The following is a 20,958-nucleotide window of genomic DNA, read 5'->3' as shown; positions in this document are numbered from 1 at the left end:
TTTTATGAGTCATGCTTACTATATGTGGTTTAATAATACTCAGAAAATTATTATTTAATATTTTAATGTTCCATTCTTTGTCTCCATTCAGAAATATACCCTGCATTCTTCCATAGATTCTCAAACTGTCAAAAAATGAAATTTGCACTAAGGGAGTTCCACTGGTATGAAGAGAGGTTGCAGTGCCCCTTGTTCTCAAGTGACTTTGTTCCTCTCAAGATGTTCTGCTCACTGCAGAGAGGGACTGTTGAGGGGGACTGACCATCCTCTTTGGCCATAACATTGTCTGATTATGGAGGTTTATGAGGAATATCCACCAGTTATATACAGAGACCTACATGTGTGCTGTCAAGGTGCCTGTAGTCCCTGAATACTCTGTGCTGAAATACGGAGTATTAATTTTTTCATAATAATAATTTTTTTAATTAATACTCTCTATTGAAATTCAGACTAGTAATTTTTTCAGACAGTTTGTTTTTTTCTGTATCTGAATAATTTTTGAAATAATATTATTCTTATGTTACCTAATTTTAAGTTGCTAAAAGAACATGCAGTCAAGGTCCTGGCTAATTATTTCTGACACCTCTTTCAACACCTCATACTTTTCTGTTCTGTTCCAGGAGAAGTTTTTCCAGATTCCTGCCTCTGAAATCTTAACGAACAGTTTTCTTCAGGAAAAGATGCAGATGACCATGAATACGCTCTGTCCTCCAGGAAGAAAATTAGGTCAGCCTGCCATTATTTTTAAAGGGGGGTGGGAAGGGAAGGGATCCCCCAATCTGTTGTTGTATATGCAAAGTCTTAGAATTCACCTTATGCTCAGGCAAAACTCAGAACAGAGAAATGCTCGAGTCTGTAAGCAGAGTTCCAAATAATTTGTTCTGATACATTTCTTTAATATTAGAACTCTTTGAAAAAGAAAAGTATTGGGTCAGTAAATTCCCATGTAGCGTGCAGTGATGTGTGACACAGTCATGCTTGTGCAGGCACTAACATGTCACTTGTATTCATATGGAAGTCAACCAGAACACCCTTGTACTGAATGTCACAGCTCGTCAGGGAAAGCTGAAAGTAAATTCAGCATATGGCACATGGCTTTGGGTGACACTCTGCTTTCAATTGCACCTGTTTATTTAGAGCATCAGTCACTAGAGGAAACAGCCATGGAAATTGAGCAAATGCTCAATCCAAATCCATTCACAGAGGTTTTTGTGCAGTGTTTGCATTGTGGCAGAAAGTAACTCTGCCTAAACCACACATGTCTGAGGCATCCTGGTTGCGTGATGCAGCTCTGACCTCCAGAGCATAATCCCAGTACACAGCTGCCAGTGACCACTGCAGCCACACTGGAGTCTTTACTATACTTGTAAAAAGTGACCCTATTATAAAGGATGTTCCCTTTGACACCAGTGAAATTGTCTCTCTGGGACACATGGAGATGAATTTTTATTACTGGTAAGTTTTTACACATATATATGTATTACATTCTGTGATACAAGTACTGGGTCCAAGTGTTTTGGAGGGTGCTGGCGCAGGGAGGCCAAGTTGTGGAAGACTGTCACTGAACACTATTTCAGATACTGTGGGAAACTTTGGAGATACCAATTCAGATGTGAAAGTTAGTAATTAATTTTTCTTCCTATTAACTTTTGTAAACATTTAGATACTGTAGTTAAGATCTTGCTTAAGTTATACTCGACTTCTATAAAAGATGGAAATGAATATTGAACAGTAATTTTGGTTTTGTTGATAGGTGACTTGCCATGGCTGGAATGCTTCATCAAGTCATATAATGTCAGAGATGCAAAGAAACATCAAGTTTATTACCAAATTTTTGACACTACAGTTGCTGAAGATGTGTAATCATGTGTTGCTAATAGAAAGTAATCCAGTAAGAACAAATTTTGAGAGTAATTGGGATCAGAGACTGTATTAAAAGAAATCTTTGTTCCTTTCTTAGAAATTCAACCTGTGTGTATGAATTTTCAGTTTGTGTATGACTGTTAACTGGAATTATGCTTTGATGTATTTACTACTTTCCTGGTATACAGTTTTATGATCTAAGGGGAAGTAAAGATGCTAAGCTTTTCACTGGAAGCTGCTTGGCTCAGGTTGATGGAAGCAATGCAGTATCTGTCTACCCTTCAAAAGGCAGTGATGAGGTTACTCTGATGGGTTTTACTCAGAAAATGTAGTCAGAATGATGCTGCTTGTTGATTTTTGTATTACATTTTGTCTGTGAAGATAGGGAGAAGAAGCTCTTCAGTAAACTCTCTCAGACTACTTTGTGCAGGCTGTGTTACTATTCTCAGCCAGTTTGGCAGGGAGGTTGTTGGTTTTTAGGGACTTCTTTGGTTTTGCACCTTATGTACGTTTAGATGAAACTCATCCTCTTAATAATACCAAAGTAACTGCTCTGTGTGCCAGTTACTATAGACTCTCATGGGGTTATGAACATGAGCATATAATGACTATAACTAAAATGAAAGTCAGGCCATGAAAGTAAGGTAGTGTAAAATCATTAAATTAATATTGACATTTAGTAGATGGTAGTGATTTTTAGGGTGGCCAGTTGGGTACCAAAGTTGGTAGCATGCTGATTAGCTGAGTCTGTGTTTGCAAAGGCTCTCATGCATCTGGCTAAATGCACTGTCAGATTGCACTGCCTAGATCAGTCTTTTCCATTTTATGTAACCAGATTGTATGACTAAATTTAGAGATACAGAACTGATCCAGTGCTATCATGGATTGAAAATTCTGCTGGACTAGCAAAATTACTTGATGGTTTTACTTTGCATTCAGAAGTCTGTAGGACAAATTCAGAACATTTTTCTCCAAGGATTATTAATGTAGAAATCCCTGTCAAATCAAATGCTTTCCATCAGAGCAAAATTACTTAATATTTCAACATCTGTTTTTAAAGACGCTCAGAAGCAAGATGGAATATCTGTTTGTAAGTAGATTATTATTTTAATAGTAGATGACATTTTTTTCGTTTGTCAGGGATGTTTAGTAGATTATGCAATTTGTCATTTCAAATTTCTTTAAATATCTTCTGATAAATTTCTGGTACTCTAAAAACTTATATTGGATTTATATGTGATAAGCCAGGAGATTGTTCTTTATTGATTGGTGTATAGGCAGAACCAATACTAAAAGTCTCCTTTAAAAATTCCAAAAAATAAAACAACTTTGGAATTGAACAAGCAGTTTACCAGAGTCTGCTGACTTACAAAAGTTCACCTGAATCTTTGAATAAATGTATCAACAAAAAATAGTTATAGCAAATTGCTAAATGAACATTATAAAACTGGTCACATTCAAATGATTTGAGAAGTTAGAATTGAAGGCAGGGTTTTTTTGCTTTTATTGTATATAGTGTATGAAAACAGGAATTTTTATTTTTCTATTTTGTTAACAACTCTGAAAGATATTGATATTGTACAATTTTACTAAATAAGTGTTTGTAAAGTAATAAATGAGAATATGTTTTGAACTTTGGTGTAAAATAAATATCACCACATGCTGTGTCTGAGATCCCTGCCTGAAAACAATGCATCACATGATTTTTTTTACTATTTAATATTGTATTAAAATGTTTAATGAAGATGTCTCCAATTATTGAGTTTTTCTTGTACTTGACTTTACTTGTACTTTCCATAACTGTGGAAACTTTGTAATCAGTAGCCTTCATCCAACACAGTGCTCCAAATGAGTGTTTGTATAGTTTGTTGGATTGAAATGTACATGTTTAATTCTCTTTCTAATTAACAATTGAAAATTATGTATTTGGCAATACCAGAGATTACTGTATAGAAAGGAAATAGTGCACAGACATTGAAAAAGGTCTGCATCTCATTGGTAGCCTTTGTATGAAGCAATGGAAGTCACTGAGATGGGACTTGGACCTTAGTTACCTATCCTGGTCAGTGCTGAGACCTGTGAATATCTGACTGCTGGGTGGAAATCCTGAGATTGTGTCCTAAACTTGCAGCACCAATAGGCTTCAGTTTCTGAAAACAGGATCTCAGGCAGCAATGACTTTTAGCCATTACTAGCAGTCTTCTTAATTACAAAAAAAAGTCACATTTCCTTTGGTGAATTTCTTGACCAGATGTATGATTTCAATTTCTGAAGTCACTTAGAAATTGAGCCATTAGGAGATCAGGTCAATACTGGTACACTAAGATCCGATCAAAACTCCAGGCATGTGTTCCTGGTTTCTCATCTTCTTTCTACCTCCACATGCATCCCAACATATAAGGTAACAATCAAAACATCAGCTTCTTATGGCAATATGTATGGAATGTGAAATGTACCTCACACAGCAAAATCATCACCGGCACAGGGGAAGAATATCTTGATTGTAAAGGAGGAGATGGGAGGGAAAATTAAAAGAATATGAAAGACCAATAAAGGAACATGAACCTATCCCCTGCTCCGATTACACAGGTAAGTGTAGAGAAATTGATAACATTGTAATTAAAAAAAAAATTGCAGTAGTGGTTTTAGGGGTGCCTGTGTGATTGGGCTCCTTGAAGTCAGTGTTTCAATGGGGTTTAAAAGCTTAAGATTGAAAGTCTCTCCAAAGTCAGCTGACTTTAAGCTCTTGGATGTGTCACATTCTTGAAACTCCAATTGGAAAGACAGAATGTAAATAAATAGCATTGCAGGAACAAGGAGGCATTCCTGCTAGGTGACCTGCTGTTCACTGGTGATTGAACTTTCTCATCAGCTTCTGCAGCTATGGGGATTCAGAGATTTACAGACAAGGCTTTGAAATGCTTAGCTTTTAATACTAATCTTTTGGCTACTGAGCAGCAGGAAGTTGGATTACAAGAAGAGTAGAGCCACAGGCTACAAGCTGAGGTCTGCAATAGAAGGAAGAGAGTATTGTCTTAATAGGGATGAGTGCTCACCTCTTCAACACCACTGTGTTTTAGATCACAAAAAATTTATGCATATTAGGTCACTTTCTGGCCAAAGCCATTGCATTAAGATGTGAAACTGGCAGGAACTGGGGTACTGCAATAAAGGGCAAGGCCAAACACTGAAATGGAGTTGTGAAAAAATTTGGCAAATGTACATGTTCAAGTTCTTCAGGTGGAATGGGATACTGCAGAAAATTTTATTCAATAGAGGAGCATAAAAAAAATTTCAAATAATTTACTTCAAATAAGCATTATTCAAAGTACTGAACAGTGAATGTTAAGAATTGGGGAAAAAATCTTCAGCAGAAGATGAAGAGAGGAGGAAAGAACGGTTTCAGAGGACTGTAGTTAATAGAGAGCAGAGTCTTTATGAGACAGTTTGCTGCCCCTCCTCTTCACAGCATTTCCTATACATGAAATTCCCAGTGAGAACTATAGTTTGTGGAAACTATGATGAAAGACAGAAGTGCTTGAAAAATGTAGAGCAGAATTATGGTATAATTAATTGACATTTGTGGCAAAGTTATGGATGGACTCTACCCCAGAACAATCTGCTACAATGTGTCTTTCTGTCTTGTTTTCTGCTGCAACTCCCGTATATGCCTACAGATGTATCTGTATCTCCTTAAAACTGATGTTTTGTTACCACTTGTCTGCATAAACCATGCAGACTGAATCTAGGAATAAATTACATTTAGTAGATACTTGTTCTAATTTGAATTTTTGCAAGTAAGCTAAGAATAAATATCCTAGATTTGAAAATATGAGAGGAAAAAGTTATTTTTGTTTTTAATCCCTTAACTGTTCTATCACACACAAAGCTTTAAGCATAAATTTGTCCTATGCCTTCTACTGTGTGTGTACAGCATGTGGACTCACACTGTTAAAGAAAGAGTTTTGTGAAGTAGAAGCTACACTTACAAAAGCTAGCTATCAGGTAGCTCTGATTTATAGAGCTTTTACTTCACTGAAAGAAATTCTCTGGGTCATGCTAGTTTGTAAATGCTGCTTGAATTTTGTGCCTAAAAGAGCACCAAAATCTGTTCTAGCAGCAGATTTGTTTCAGTTTAATTACAGATTTTATTTCTTCTGTCTACAAATGAGCGAGCCATTAAGCAACTCAAAGGCCTTCTGAAGCAAAGTTTGAAATGACAAATATGATCCATTACTGGCAGGGTGTGTATTTAACAGGGGGGCTCTTTGTTGGTTTTAATGGGGGTGGATAAGGGACTTGCACCACACAGCAGTCTTTAGTGCTGTTACTCTGTCGTACGTTCTTTTGATGCTCCATCACAGAGCATACCCTTTTTCTAACATATTCACTATGCTAAAGATATGAAATCCTGTTAATAATAATGAAACTATTGTAGTGATTGAGTTTGACATAAACCCACGGTGTAAAGAGATGTCAAAGATCATCGAGACATGCTGCCCTTTGGTCTTCCCTTCCTGCAGATACCCTTGCACACGTAGTGACATGCATAAGGTCTCACAGCTGCTGCCATTTGCTGTTTTGTCAGGAGTAAACCAACGAGCCTTCAAAGTAAGGACAAGGTAAAGAATTGCTTTTCCCCTACAGGTCAGTCAGTGTGTTTGTTAGCATTGTGCTGTGCCTTGGGTCCTTCTGCAGGAAAAAGAAACAGAAAAGAAAGCTTGAAAAGCTTTGTTTGAAGGGACAGGGAAAAGTAAGAAGTTACACATGAAAGAACAGTTAGGAATGAGGAGTGAACCTTGAATATCTAACACTGCACTTCTATAAATCAGCTGTTGTACCTAGAAAATCCTCGTGCAGATCTGTTGACTGCTATGCTCTATATGATTTATTTACGATTTGATCATAAATAACCTTTCTAATATATCTCCAATCTGTTGTGATTAATTAGATTAATTCACAATTATGTTTCTAAACAAGTTTAATTCCCTAGCAGGCTTTGTTTGCTGCTCCTTCAGCTATCAGCAGGCGACTCAGAGGGGAGTTGGAGGCGTGGCTTGCTCTTTAGCAGGAGAGTGAGAAGGTTTTAAAAACATCTCTAGGGAGCACAAGCGACCTGGAGCGCGGCAAACAGGAGCGGGCAAACGGGCGTGGCACGTCAGTGAGGGCATGGCACAGCAGTTTGCACAGTCAGGGCAAACAGGCAGGGCAGAAGCCTAGGTATTTCTGCAGCCTTTTTTTTTCTCTGTTTGTTTGTTTGTTTCTCTTTTCTACCTTTCCCCACAGCTCAAGGCAGTCATGCCTCCCAAAAAAATGAAAGCTGTTGCTCCTGTTACCAGTAGAGGGGTGTCAATACAGACAGAACCCTCTAAAAAGGATGCAGCCACTCAGGCCTCTGGCTGCATAGACTGTTTGAGCCTGGACATACTACCAGAGGACAGTATGAGAAGCGCCTGCATACGATGTGAGCAGGTGAACGATTTGCTGGGTCTGGTGGCAGAGCTAAAGGAAGAGGTCAATAGGCTCAGAAACATAAGGGAGAGTGAAAGGGAAATTGACTGCTGGAGTCACACCCTTTCCACTCCTAAGGAAGCCCAGCCCCTCCTGCCATCAGGCAGACAGAACAGACCATAGGGATGGGGACGAATGGAAACAGGTGCCTGGTCGTAGAGGCAAAAACACCCCCTCTCAACCCCTTTCACCTGCCAGGGTGCCCTTAAAAAACAGGTATATGACCCTGGACTCAGACAGTCTGTTGGAGGACAGTCAGGAGGAGGATCTGTCTACAAGGTCTTCTGGTTACCCCCAGTCTACCGGACGGGTTACAACTACAGGTAAGAGGAAAAAGAGAAGGGTGGTTGTAATCGGTGACTCCCTTCTGAGGGGAACTGAGGGCCCTATATGTCGGCCAGACCCGTCCCACAGGGAAGTTTGCTGCCTTCCTGGGGCCAAGGTGAGGGATATTACCAAATGACTTCCTAAGCTTATCCAACCCTCAGACTATTACCCGCTGTTGGTTGTCCAGGTTGGAAGTGATGGCATTAATAAAAGGAGTACCAGAGTAATTAAAAAAGATTTCAAGGCACTGACCCGATCTCTTCAGAGGACAGGAGCACAGGTAGTAATTGCCTCAGTTCCTGTGCTAGCTGGGATGAATGAGGAGAGGTTTAGGAAAGCCCAGCTTACCAATAGGTGCCTCAGGGGATGGTGCTATCGTCAAAATTTTGGGTTTTTTGATCATGGGGCAAACTCCGTGTTGCCCAGTCTCGTCAAAGCAGATGGGCTTCATTTATCTAGGAAGGGCAAAAGAACTGTAGCCCATAAGCTGGCAGGGTTGGTTAGGAGGGCTTTAAACTAGGTTTGAAGGGGGAAGGGATGGCAACTGGGCTCTCCAGAGATAGGCCTAAGGGCATAGAGCCCGAGTTGAGAATGAAATCAATGGCCCAGCTGAAGTCCATGTACACCAATGCACGCAGTATGGGAAACAAACCAGAGGAGCTGGAAGCCACAGTGCAGCAGGAAAACTATGACATAGTTGCTGTCACAGAAACATGGTGGGATGACTCATATGACTGGAGTGCGGCTATGGGGGGCTACAAGCTCTTCAGGAAAGACAGGCAGAGAAGGAGAGGTGGAGGGGTGGCTTTATATGTTAGAGAGTCTCTTGACTCTGTTGAAGTTGAGGTCAGCAGTGACAAGGTAGAGTGCCTGTGGGCCAGAATCAGGGGCAAGGCCAACAAGGCTGACACCCTTTTGGGAGTCTGTTACAGACCGCCCAACCAGGATGATGAAGGAGATGAATTGTTCTACAAGCAGCTGGCGGGTGTCTCAAAATCGCCAACCCTTGTTCTTCTGGGTGACTTTAACCTGCCAGATATCTGCTGGGAGCTTCATAGTGCAGAGAAGAGGCAGTCAAGGAGGTTCCTGGAGTGTATAGAGGACAATTTCCTTCATCAACTGGTAAATGAGCCTACCAGGGGTAAGGCCCTGCTAGACCTACTGTTTACAAACAGAGAGGGGCTGGTAGATGATGTAGTGGTCAGAGGCCGCCTGGGCCATAGTGACCATGAAATAATAGAATTTTCAGTCCTCAGGAATGTAAGGAGAGCCACAATTAAAACCTCTACTTTGGACTTCCGGAGAGCAGATTTTGGCCTATTCAAAAAACTGATTCAGAGCATACCCTGGGAAACAACCCTTAAAGGCAAGGGGGTCCAGGAGGGATGGACATGTTTTAAGAAGGAAATTTTGAATGCACAGCAACAGGCTGTCCCATTGTGCCAAAAGGCCAGCCGGAGGGGAAGGCGGCCAGCTTGGTTAAATAGGGAGATTCTGCAAGAAATCAGGGATAAAAAGAAAGTTTACAGACTATGGAAAAAAGGGCTGGCTACTTACGAAGAATTTACAGATAAAGCTAGGTCATGCAGGAAAAAAATCAGGGAAAGAAAAGTGGAATTTGAAGTAAATTTGGCTATTTCAGTTAGGGATAACAAAAAGTCCTTTTATAAATACATTAATAAGAAAAGGAGGGGCAAGGAAAACCTTCATTGTCTGTTGGACTTGGAGGGAAATATAGTTAAGGAAGATGAGGAGAAGACTGAGGTACTTAACACCTACTTTGCCTCAGTTTTCACCAGTAGGACAGGTGGCCCTCAAGACAACTGGCCTCTGGAGCTGGTAGACAGGGAGAGGGAGCTGAATACCCCTCCTGTATTCCAGGAGGAAATAGTTACTGACTTACTGAGCCAGCTGGATCCTAACAAGTCTATGGGACCAGATGGGATCCATCCCAGGGTGATGAAGGAGCTGGCAGAAGAGCTTGCCAAACCGCTCTCCATCATTTTCCAACAGTCCTGGCTCTCTGGGGAGGTCCCAGATGATTGGAAGTTGGCGAATGTCACCCCAATCCACAAAAAGGGCTGCAAGCAGGACTCTGGCAACTACAGGCCTGTCAGCCTGACCTCCGTGCCTGGCAGGGTTACGGAGCAGTTCATCCTGAGTGCAATCACACAGCACCTTCAGGGTGGACAAGGGATTAGACCCAGCCAGCATGGGTTTAGGAGGGGCAGGTCCTGTCTGACCAACCTGATCTCTTTTTACGATCAGGTGACCCACCTGGTGGATGAGGGGAAGGCTGGATAGATGTGGCCTATCTGGACTTCAGCAAGGCCTTTGGCACTGTCTCCCATAAAATACTCCTGGAAAAGCTGGTAGCCCATGGCCTGGACAAGTGTACCCTCTCCTGGATTAAGAGCTGGCTGGAGGGTCGGGCCCAGAGAGTGCTGGTGAACAGACCGGCATCCAGCTGGCGGCCAGTCACCAGTGGTGTTCCCCAGGGGTCTGTATTGGGTCCAGTCCTGTTTAACATCTTTATTGATGATTTAGATGAGGGGATTGAGTCCATCATCAGCAAATTTGCTGATGATACCAAGCTGGGAGGAAGTGTTGATCTGCTGGAAGGCAGGAGGGCTCTGCAGAGGGATCTGGATAGACTTGAGAGATGGGCTGATTCCAATGGGATGAAGTTTAATAAGGCCAAGTGTTGGGTCCTGCGCTTTGGCCACAACAACCCCCTGCAGCGTTCCAGGCTGGGCACAGAGTGGCTGGAGAGCAGCCAGGCAGAAAGGGACCTTGGAGTACTAATTTACAGGAAGCTCAACATGAGCCAACAGTGTGCCCAGGTGGCCAAGAAGGCCAATGGGATCCTGTCCTGTATCAAAAATAGCGTGGCCAGCAGGACCAGGGAAGTGATCCTTCCCCTGTATTCTGCATTGCTGAGGCCACACCTTGAGTACTGTGTTCAGTTCTGGGCCCCTCAGTTCAGAAAGGATACTGAGGTGCTGGAGCAAGTCCAGAGAAGAGCACCAAGGCTGGTGAAGGGACTGGAGCACAAGCCCTATGGGGAGAGGCTGAGGGAGCTGGGGTTGTTTAGCCTGGAGAAAAGGAGGCTCAGAGGTGACCTCATCACTGTCTATAACTACCTGAAGGGAAGTTCTAGCCAGGTGGGGGCTGGTCTCTTCTCCCAGGCAGTCAGCAATAGGACAAGGGGGCATGGGCTTAAGCTCTGCCAGGGGAAATTTAAGTTGGATATCAGAAAAAAATTCTTTACAGAGAGAGTAATCAGGCATTGGAATGGGCTGCCCAGAGAGGTGGTGGATTCACCATCCCTAGAGATTTTTAAACGCAGATTGGACATGGCGCTGAGTGCCATGATCTAGTAAATGGACTAGAGTTGGACCAAGGGTTGGACTCGATGATCTTGGAGGTCTTTTCCAGCCCAGTCGATTCTATGATTCTATGATGCTATAATTCCCCTGGATCTAGTTACTGGAAATTGTTTTTATCTGAACTGAGAGTGGTCAGTTGGTTTTCCTTTAAAAACTGTGAAAAATTTCCTGAATCACAATATTTGTCATTCACCAAGTGCCAAGGCCTGCTCATATCAGACCATTTTCTGTGGCAAGGATGATATTCCACAATGGTACCATGTAAGTGTACCTTTTCACATCAAGCTTACCAAGGCATTGCAAAAATAGCAATAGTTTTCAAAGCTCATTTAGCTTCTTTGTAAGGCCTGGAAAAATGTGAATGTCTTTGGCCTACTTTTCAGTCTGGGTAAAAAGGGAGCTGATATGATATGATGGAGCAGGGAATCCTGAACTCCTTTCATAGTGGCTATGGTGAAGGTACTCAAATCTCATTTTTAGTATTGAGGTCATCAGCTAATACATGTCAGGAAAGCATAGAACTGTACCAAATACTCCTGTCAAGAGGACATGCAACAAGGCAAATCGGAATTGGAAGTCAATTCAAATTGAAACTGGCACAAGGAAAATGTGACAGTGATATATTCTGCTTTTGGTAATTCAGCTTTAGTAAAGAAGCTTGGTCTAAAAATTAAACCAAATAGTAAATAAAAGCATCATCAGATGAAAAGCACAATTAAACTACTTGCTCAAATAGAGCAGAGACCCCAGAAGAGGCACTATATTGAAAAGTGCCTTTTTTTCTTTTGAATACCATACAAAACCCTTATACTATAGCATAACTGATTGAGATATACATAACAAATTCTCAGGTAACCAATTTGAATGGATTCAATATGTATTCAGACATAATTATATATGCAGTCTTGTCTACTTCAAATAATACATGAACCTCTGGGAACCATGCCTTTATTGAGATGAGTATTGGAGTACACTATCCAAGGGACTTGTCAGAGCTGAGTCCACATTCCAAACCAGACAGCTGTCAGTGGGGGATGAATCTGTACCTAAGAATGCCAGTGAACACAAAGCTGACAAACCCCAGCCCCAACTGGAACACTGGGTAGTGTACCATGACCCAAAAAGAGGAGCTCATCTGACTGTGCAACAGCTGCACTTCCCAGCTTCAAGAGGGACATCGCATTGCTGTCACCTCCTCTATAATTTCCATCCTTAATAAATCATCTATCCAATTCTGTATCTGTGCCTTTCTTACTGAGAAAAAGAACTGCCAAAAGAACTGACACCTCCTTGGTGTAAAAGACTATCAATTTTCAAACAACATACCAGTACTCTCCTGTTGGTCCTCAAATTGATTCTCAAAGGTTGAATATTAAAAAATGCAACAGTTAGTCTAGATCAAAAGGAGAGCTCTGACAAGTTCAAAATAGAAACAGCAGATTGAATCAGTTTACAATAGCTATGTCTGAACAGTTGCAAAACACATATGGACGAGCATGCATGGTACCAGATAGTACTGTAGTAATATAACCCCTTAATACTTCCTTTTCCATTTGCGCCTAATTCCACAGTTTATTTGGCTCTAAAAGAAATTTCTTCTTGGTTAAAAAATTACTTTCATCCAATTTGCCTGGCCAAAAAATTACATTTCTAATATTTGTGTGGGGAGTAGAGAAAAACAATTTCCAATTGGCACTATTTGAATGTTGATAAGCTTATTTTTTAAGACTGTAGAGAACTAGGTGTCATAATAGATGGGATCGGGGTAATGGATATATTTACTATCAGCCCATCCATTACCGCACCATATTTTATTGCAGCCTGGAGTAGGAGGATGGGCTACACGCAGCATTCTCACTGCAGATAAGTGAAACTTAGTCTCAACAATGTTATGATTTAGTTATATTTTCTTAAATTTGTTTAAAGCTAGGAATGGACTAGTGCTTCCTGCCTTCCACAGCAGTGTCCTGGCTGAAAGAACAAGTGTTTTGCCCCTGTCTCACACTACACTGTAGTTCCCATTTTTTGTTAAAATTAAACAAGAAAACCAAAATGCTAAGGAAAAAAAATAAAAAATGCTCTCAAAGTTGGAGGATTTCTATCAGAGTATTTGTAGTGGTGAATGTGCATAAAGCATAAAGGCATAGTCCTGCAAATGGCCTCTGAAAACACTGCAGCAGTCCACCTCATGCTGGTGATCAGTGGACACCGGAGACATGAAAATGAGAGAAAATTTTTTATTCAGACAGATTTTATCAGAGCACATTTCCTGATGGCCTAGCACCCCTACCTAGAAGATATGTCCTGCTCTGCTCTGCACTGGTGCACCTTCACCTTAAATATTGTGTGCAGTTTTGATCTCTGCATATAAGAAAGATATTAAGCCATTAGAGAATGTTCAAAGACAACAAGGATGGTGAAGGGCCTTCAAGGGAAGCTGTATGAGGAGCAGCTGAGAGGAGACTGAGGGGAGACTTCATTGTAGTTACAACTTCCTCATGAGGGGAAGAGGAGGGGCAGGCACTGATCTCTTCTCTGTGGTGATCCGTGACAGGACCCAAGGGAATGTCCTGAAGTTGTATGAAATAGATCTTTCTTCTGTGTTAAAACTGTAGCAGGAAAATTATTGTATAGGGAGAAAACCAACACTGATTAAAGGTCATAATTTCGTACTTCTAAAATAAATAGATAAATCTACCCTCTGAGGTTATACACAAGAGGCCTGATATCAGCGGATTGAAAATAACCACCAATACGGTGGAGAGGTTTCTGCTTCCAGGAGCAAGGCTAGGAAAGGAGCCAGCAGGGCTCCCCTAGGATCAGGCCCCTTAGAAGCGAGGTCGGCTCCTCCCGTCCCCGGCCTGGCGACTGCCCCAAATGGAACAAGTCTGCACTTGCCAGGAGTCCACGAGGAAAAACCAAGTTTAATGCCGCACGCTAGCTTATAAGGAGAGCATGGGAATTCCCCGGATGTAGGCGGGGAAGAGGGGCGGAGACGGGGCGGAGACGGGGCACTGGGTGCATGCAAACGAAGGGAAGGAGGGAGGGGAGGAGCGGCAAAAGGACCAGTGGGAGAATGAGATGGGTGGGGAAAGTCTACCGTAGGGCTTCCGGCACTCTGAGGCAGGGACAGCTCCCGCCCCGGCTCCAGCAGCGCCTCGTGGGCAGCCCCACCGGCAACCACCCCCATGGCCGGGTCGGGCCAGGACAGGGGGCTGCGACCTGGAGGGTTTTGTGGGAAGAGGAAACTTGGATAAGGAACGACTAAGGGAAAAATAACCAGGGTAGCCACACTAAGAGTATAACATTTAAACTGGGGAAGTGTCCATCCGAAAGCCCCCACGGTCCCGATCCGGCCGCTGCATGCGCTCCCTGGGGTCCCGGACCTCCGCATCTTTGTCCACCCAGCGTTTGTAATATATCTGCCACTTGGTGAATTCCTCATCAGTCTGGTCTCCTCCGACAGCCTGATACTGTGAGTAATGTTCTGTGGGTATGAAAATTAGCTAAGAACTGGATCTTTACAACTTCACAATTACTCTTTTTGCACATTCATGTGAGGCAGGAATCAATTTTTGAAAATTTGCCCAATATATCCAGTGCTGGTGTTACTTTTCAAACAAGTTAAACACCTTTTGATGCTAACACTCTTACAGTTTGAGATGGACATAGCCTTTCCTTGAACGCCCTTGAATGATCAAGTTCTTTAACATATGATCTACAGAAACATGTCACTTTCTTAAACTGAATGAGCCTTATTCATCCCTTGTATAATTACAGGAATTACAAAGCAGTTGCACTACAGTTAGGAGGGACTATGCGTGAATCTTTCTAGGTAATGGAATGAAGACCTAAATATACCGCATTTTCTTCATGAAAGGGGTTGTCAAGCATTGGAACGGGCTGCCTAGCAAGATGGTAGAGTCACCATCAATGGAGATGTTCAAGAAGTAATTGGATGGGGCACTTCATGCTATGGTCTAGTTGTCAAAGTGGTGATCAGTTGGACTTGATGATCTTGGAAGCCTTTTTCAACCTAAATAATTCTGTAATTCTGTGATAGGAAAGATTTACTGTTGACTTCAGACTACTCCATCTGATAAGTAATTAGATATTTGGCCTGAAAACCAAACCTTCATGTGCATACACTGAAAAGCTTCCATGGTTATGATTGTTAATCTTTTTAGACTGGCACAATTACCAAAAAATCATCATGGAAAGTAACTATGATTATGACACCAGTACAAACAAAAGAACTTTTAAACGTATTTCATTGGCAAAAGGGTGTGTGTGGCTCAGCTTCGCTGAACGAAGATTTGGGAAGGGCTGTCCCCATGTGGGTGTGCCTTTCCAGCCTGCGCAGTGGATGTTTTAGGTGAGACTCAGCGTGCACAGAACTGGCCCCACCATTTAAGTCCTGAGATTCATCTGCCACGGCCGAGCGAGCTTGGACAGTGCCAGTGAAGTCCTCAGGACTAGAACATACAGCACCTGGCATTTCCCAGGTCTCCCGTCCAAGTATTAATCCGGGGCTGACCCTGCTTAGCTTCCGAGATCTGACGGGTTCGGATGTCAGGGAGGCATTTAACTGCCTTGGCAAAAGGGTAGAGCTCAATTATTTTATCTCAAACCCTATAGATTAATATGTGTTGGTTTTGTACACTTACAAGAATTTCTCTAACAGATTTTTCCCTTTAACAGATCAGCTATACATTACATTCTACCTTTTTGAGAACAAGGAGTTTGTGTGTATATATTTAATAGGAGCAGTGTTTTCCAAGTAGCCCCATATTCCTACAAGGACATAAGTTCTGCTGTGGATTGTTGATCCAGAAAAAACATTGGCTGGGATGTGGAAAAAAAACTAGTCTTAAAATTGTTTTATAAAATGAAAAACTATAACTAAGGCTAAATGCAAGCATTTTGCACTCAAAGTCTTCTGCTGGAATGTAGAAAATGCTCAACTGGAAGCTTTCCAGCTGCTCTACAGCACCAGATGCTGAGAACCTTGTTTTTCAGGGTCTATTGCTCTAGGGCTGCATCACCATGTGGATGGCTCTGGGCCTCCAGGGCTCCCAGGTTATCTGCTTCCCATTATGGAGTCTGGAAATCAGATCCTTGACCTGAGATCAATGTGCAAAGGATAAGCTTTTCTTCTCACTCCTTAGCAGGAAGCCATCCATCCACAGCATCTGTATTAGGATTTACTCCAGGATTTCTTCTTGGTTTTAAGTCCCTGTTTCAGAATTATTAGCACACCTGAAAAACTCAATCTTCTTATAATAAATAGAACTGTGTTGGATCTAGTGGGAAAAACAGATTCAAAAAAAAGACATTATAGTTCTTCTCCTACTCCCATGCAGGACTATCTATGACTATGTATGTCCTACAAATGTTTGCTTGGATCAGATGTAGCTGAGCTTACTGCCCATGGCAAGGTGAAGAAAAGGACTCGGACAGTGACTAGTATGAGGTTAAGTTGTGCAGCACAGCAGCAGCTGGCATGCACATATTGCTGTGGGAAGCACTGCAGCTCTAGAACTTCTTTAAATCTGTGCCACCACTGCACAGCCAGGATGACCTACATCTAATCCACACAACTTCAGATTTCTGTCGGGACAGACTGTGTGAGCCAGCTCACAATGTGTATGTGGCCATGAAATCTGCAACATGGATTTAAGTTTGTAAGGAAGATAATCCATTCTTAATTTTGTAAGTAGTAAGTACTAAGGAATAATTAGCTAATTAAAAAAGTCACAAGGATGAGGGGAACAAGGAAATGGGAAGCTTATTATAAAACCTGAAGTGCTGAGTAACATTTTAATAATCAATTAATACTGTATGTCTTTTTCTTAATAAAGCAGGAGGAACTTATATATAGATTTCATTAGCATGCTATAAAACTTGGCATGTTATAAGACATTGTTTAAAGAGAAAAAGCAGCCCTAATGCCTCTCTGTCTGTCACTAACAGAAATACAGGTCTAAATCACTAAACAAAGATCTTGCTTGGGGACCTTTGCTATCTAACCAACAACATTCATGACTGCCTCACATTGGAATAATTTGACACATTCTTTGTGAGACAAAAACTACACATTTTTAAGTGAAAATAAGAAAAATATGTTTATTAACAATTTTCATAAACTCTGATTTCAGACCAGACAGCGCAAATTTATCATATATCATAAGAAAAAGCCCCACAGATTGATGTAAGTATTTGGGGAAAGTAGCAAAAAGCAGAAACATGAGAAAATAAAATCTTCCCAGCCATTTGTATTTACTATACTGTGTCAGACCTTCCATCGAGTTAGTAATAAGCATGCAGGTCATTAAACAGCTTAATTGAATTTGAGTGACATCTGCTTTTGAACAATTAGATGGCACAGCATATTTTCATAATGAGAGAATTTCCTTGATTTTCCTCTTCTCTCACTGAAGGTTTATTAAGTAGTTCAGCTATTAAAGTGCTTATTTATTAGTGAAGCCCAAATGGCCAACCACTATAAGTGTAAAGAATAGCTGAGCCATGCCAGACCTTAATTAAGAGATTGCAAATTAGAGGAACATCACTCAAAGCACAGGGGCTAAAATTACACTTTTCTAGTATTATAATTCCATAATGGCTTGTGGAGAGAAAAAAACTCCACACCCTAAATATGACTCATTCAGAATGTAACCACTAGATAAAGAAAATGGGTGATATTCGTGGTGTTATCCCTTTGCCAAAGATTAGTCACTGCCTCTGTTGAACTTGCAACTCCTGACTAGTCTTTCCTATGTGTATTTGCAAGGCGCTATCACTCCTGTGCTTAGTTCCCTAACCTCAGTGGGAATTGAGGATATTCAGAAGCTGAAAAAGTAGGTGAGAAGTCTGTCAAACATATTTATTTTTAAATCTGTCTTGTTTTCTCACTCTGAAAGGAAATAAGCATGTAATAATCATGCACAATTTTTTTCTAAATGTAACAAGTAACTAAGGATTGTAACACAGGGTGAAGCAGGTTTCTTTCTTCTCTGATTCACTTGTTTTATTTAATATGTGCCAGCTCCTATGGGACTGTTTTCTTGGGTGAACATAAAAGTAGAGACCCGCAGTCTTCCCAGAACCCATCTTAGCCATTTTTCCGTCCCAAAATACTTTCTTTTCAGTGGATGGAGAAAGGAGTTGTGATTTAGAACAGTGGATTTGCATTTTCTGATGATCCACAGGTAGTACTCAGGCCAGTTTGCTGCCTGCTTTGCAGAAAGCTGGTGGAAAAGACCTCAAAAGATCAAATGCGTTAACAACAGATCATGACAAATTCAGGCTCTCTATAGATTTATGGTTCCCATGAGATGTGATTTACAGCAGCTGGACTTTTCTGTAGCTCAGCTTCTGTTTTCATTGCTTGCTTCTAAGCTGAGTACTTGGGTAAAACTATCACAGCTTAAGTAACAAAAGCAAGTTTTGTTTTATTTTAAATTTTCCCAGTAAGTTCATGTCTCAGAACCCCAAGAAGAGTTTCCTTAACAAAGCATATTTCTAAACCAAGATGGGAATTGTTGCAACCCAGGCATTCAATTCTGCTGTTTAAATAACTGCAGATACTAATTAGGTCCACCGTCCAGGCCAGTGCTCAAACACTGAAAATCAATTTAAGCTTAATGTTGCACATAACTCTTCCCAGTGTAAGACTGTGAAAAATCCATAACACATTTCACTTTTCCTTTAAACATTTAGGGATTTTCTGGTTGCTGCCATCAATGAAGGAACTAGAAGACAATAATTTTTAGTTGAATGCAGTCATGACACAAGTCCCCTAGTCCTTGTACTCCCAGCACTGGGCCTTTAGTCTATGCAGTGTCACAAGGAATTATTTCTTAGGCAATGCATGAGGGGTGGCATCACTGGTAAGTTCAACCTGTTCCTTTTGGTTTTAACTTTTTTCAGTTCCAAAGGCCACAAGCAGTGAATATTCCTTTGCTGACAAGGTTGGTGTTACTCCACTGTAACCATGCCACCTCACTGCAGGAGACACGAAATCAATTTATCCTTTATTTTAGGCCATCAGTGGAAACTCTCAACATTTTGCTCTCATGAATTGAAAAAGCTGCTGGTCACATGGTCTTTCTGGCATGAAATGGGAGGTGATAGCCACACTGGATGCATTAAAGATTAGAAAAGCAAGCAGATCGAGGACAAAATGGCTGGTGAACTGGTAAATGATGCAGTCAATACACCACTGATGCTGCTGAAATCAATAGGTGTGTTTTGCTTTTAATTTCAAGAAGAGTGGGATTTCACCAAAAGCTTTCCTATTCTTAATTCCTGGTGGGATCTACACCTACAGTTAATTGCTTAGCAGTTCCTATTCCTGAGTAACTACAAATATGAACTCTTTGGCAGAGCATATCCATAAACAACTAAGCCACATCAAAGGACATTACTCATCAGCATTGTTTCTTATAACCTTCCTCAGCTTTCATCAGATGAAAGACATTTTCCTAATGTCCAATCTAAACTTCCTCATTCCATTTCCTCATGTCTTATCACTGGTCCCCAGAGAGGGGACTTCAGCAGCTTCCTCTCCACTGTCCCCCTTGAGGAAGTTGTAGACTGTGAGGAGGCACCCCTCAGTGTTCTCTTCTACAAGCTGAACAAAGTGACCTCAGCTGCTCCTCATAAATCAGCATATTTCCTTATACTTTACCATTGGGTCTTATAATGTAAAATAAGAAAATATCCTTAATGAGATTTTACTGCCTTTTTTTTTTAAACAGGACTATAGAATATTTTATGGGTTTAGCTCAACCCAAGACAGTATATTTATTCTACAATTAATAAACTAAATGGTTGTCCTTCTATTTGATCTTATTTAAAAAGCCTTGCTTTGTAGTATAACATGGGTTTGGCTTCTTGTATTGTTGTAGTTTGGGATTATTATGTAAATTCTCTCCCCTGCCACTTAACTGCCCAGGCCAGCGGTTAACAAAAGAAGCAGTTAACTGCTGATCGCTGGGGTGGGGACAGGTTTGTCTCTTTTGGGTTTTTTTTGGATATTCTCCCCAGTCTTGGCTCAGCGGAACGGGGGAGTGGGGTCTCGAAGGAGGCAGGCTGCCCTGCTGGTTACTGCTGGGGTTTTCCTGGCTGTTTTGCCGCTGCCTACTTCGGACTACTTTTTCGTGCCATGCTGCTGCTGCTACCTGCCTTGGATTTGCTGCTGGTTGCTCGTACCTTTCTGCTTCTTGGACGGGGAACACAGGGGGAAGAGACTGAGTCCATCTGAAAGCTCACTGCTCGTCTGTCTCGCTGGAGAGGGACTGAAACTCACTCTGCAGCCAGCCGGGCTGTGATATGAACACTTGAGTATAACCTTTCCTCCCAGAGAAAAAAACCTGCTGGGTTTTGTTGTTGGTTTTTTTTTTTGGTTTTTTTTTTTCCTCTCTTGTGGTGTTGGGGAAGTGGGTTGCACTAGTCTGTTTATTTATATATATATATATATATATATATATATATATATATATCAGTTATCCTTCTTGTATTAAAATTCCTTTTCTTAAATTTGATAAAGAGTGGTGTGATTATCGTGGAGGAGGCCCCTCCCCTGCTTGTGGGTAAAACATTTTGGTTTTTTCCCCTCAAACCAAGACATGTATCAATAACTATTATCACTGTTTTATTTTTGCTAAAGGGATATCTTTGAAAGAACAGCACTGCATATTTATATATTTGCACACTGTCCTCAAATGTGGGCCAGTGTGTCATTTGAAAGAAACTGGGACAGCAAAATCAATCTCAGTCAGGTTATGCCCATTATTGTGGCTGACAAATTAGACTCCAGAGTATGATGTGCAACCCAACAGTACCAACAACACCAAAAAGAAAT

At 41.3% G+C, this 20,958-nt stretch overlaps 1 protein-coding gene across 5 annotated transcripts in view; it reads left to right on the top strand.

Annotated features, from left to right (window-relative positions):
* POT1 (protection of telomeres 1) overlaps positions 1–3,537 on the top strand; it is a 63,719-nt gene extending 60,182 nt beyond the window's left edge. For all 5 annotated transcript variants that reach the window (XM_071552518.1, XM_071552519.1, XM_071552516.1 and 2 more), the window contains 2 exons: positions 621–726; positions 1,754–3,537. In XM_071552518.1, coding sequence (XP_071408619.1) covers positions 621–726; positions 1,754–1,863 — 216 coding nt within the window. In that variant the 3' untranslated portion in view covers positions 1,864–3,537. The remainder of the gene's footprint in view (positions 1–620; positions 727–1,753) is intronic.
* The last annotated feature ends 17,421 nt before the right edge of the window (positions 3,538–20,958 follow it).

Source organism: Pithys albifrons, chromosome 3 (assembly GCF_047495875.1).
Source record: "Pithys albifrons albifrons isolate INPA30051 chromosome 3, PitAlb_v1, whole genome shotgun sequence".
Lineage (NCBI taxonomy): Eukaryota > Metazoa > Chordata > Aves > Passeriformes > Thamnophilidae > Pithys > Pithys albifrons.
Note: the sequence above shows the minus strand (reverse complement) of the source record. Positions and strands in the feature narration are given on the sequence as shown.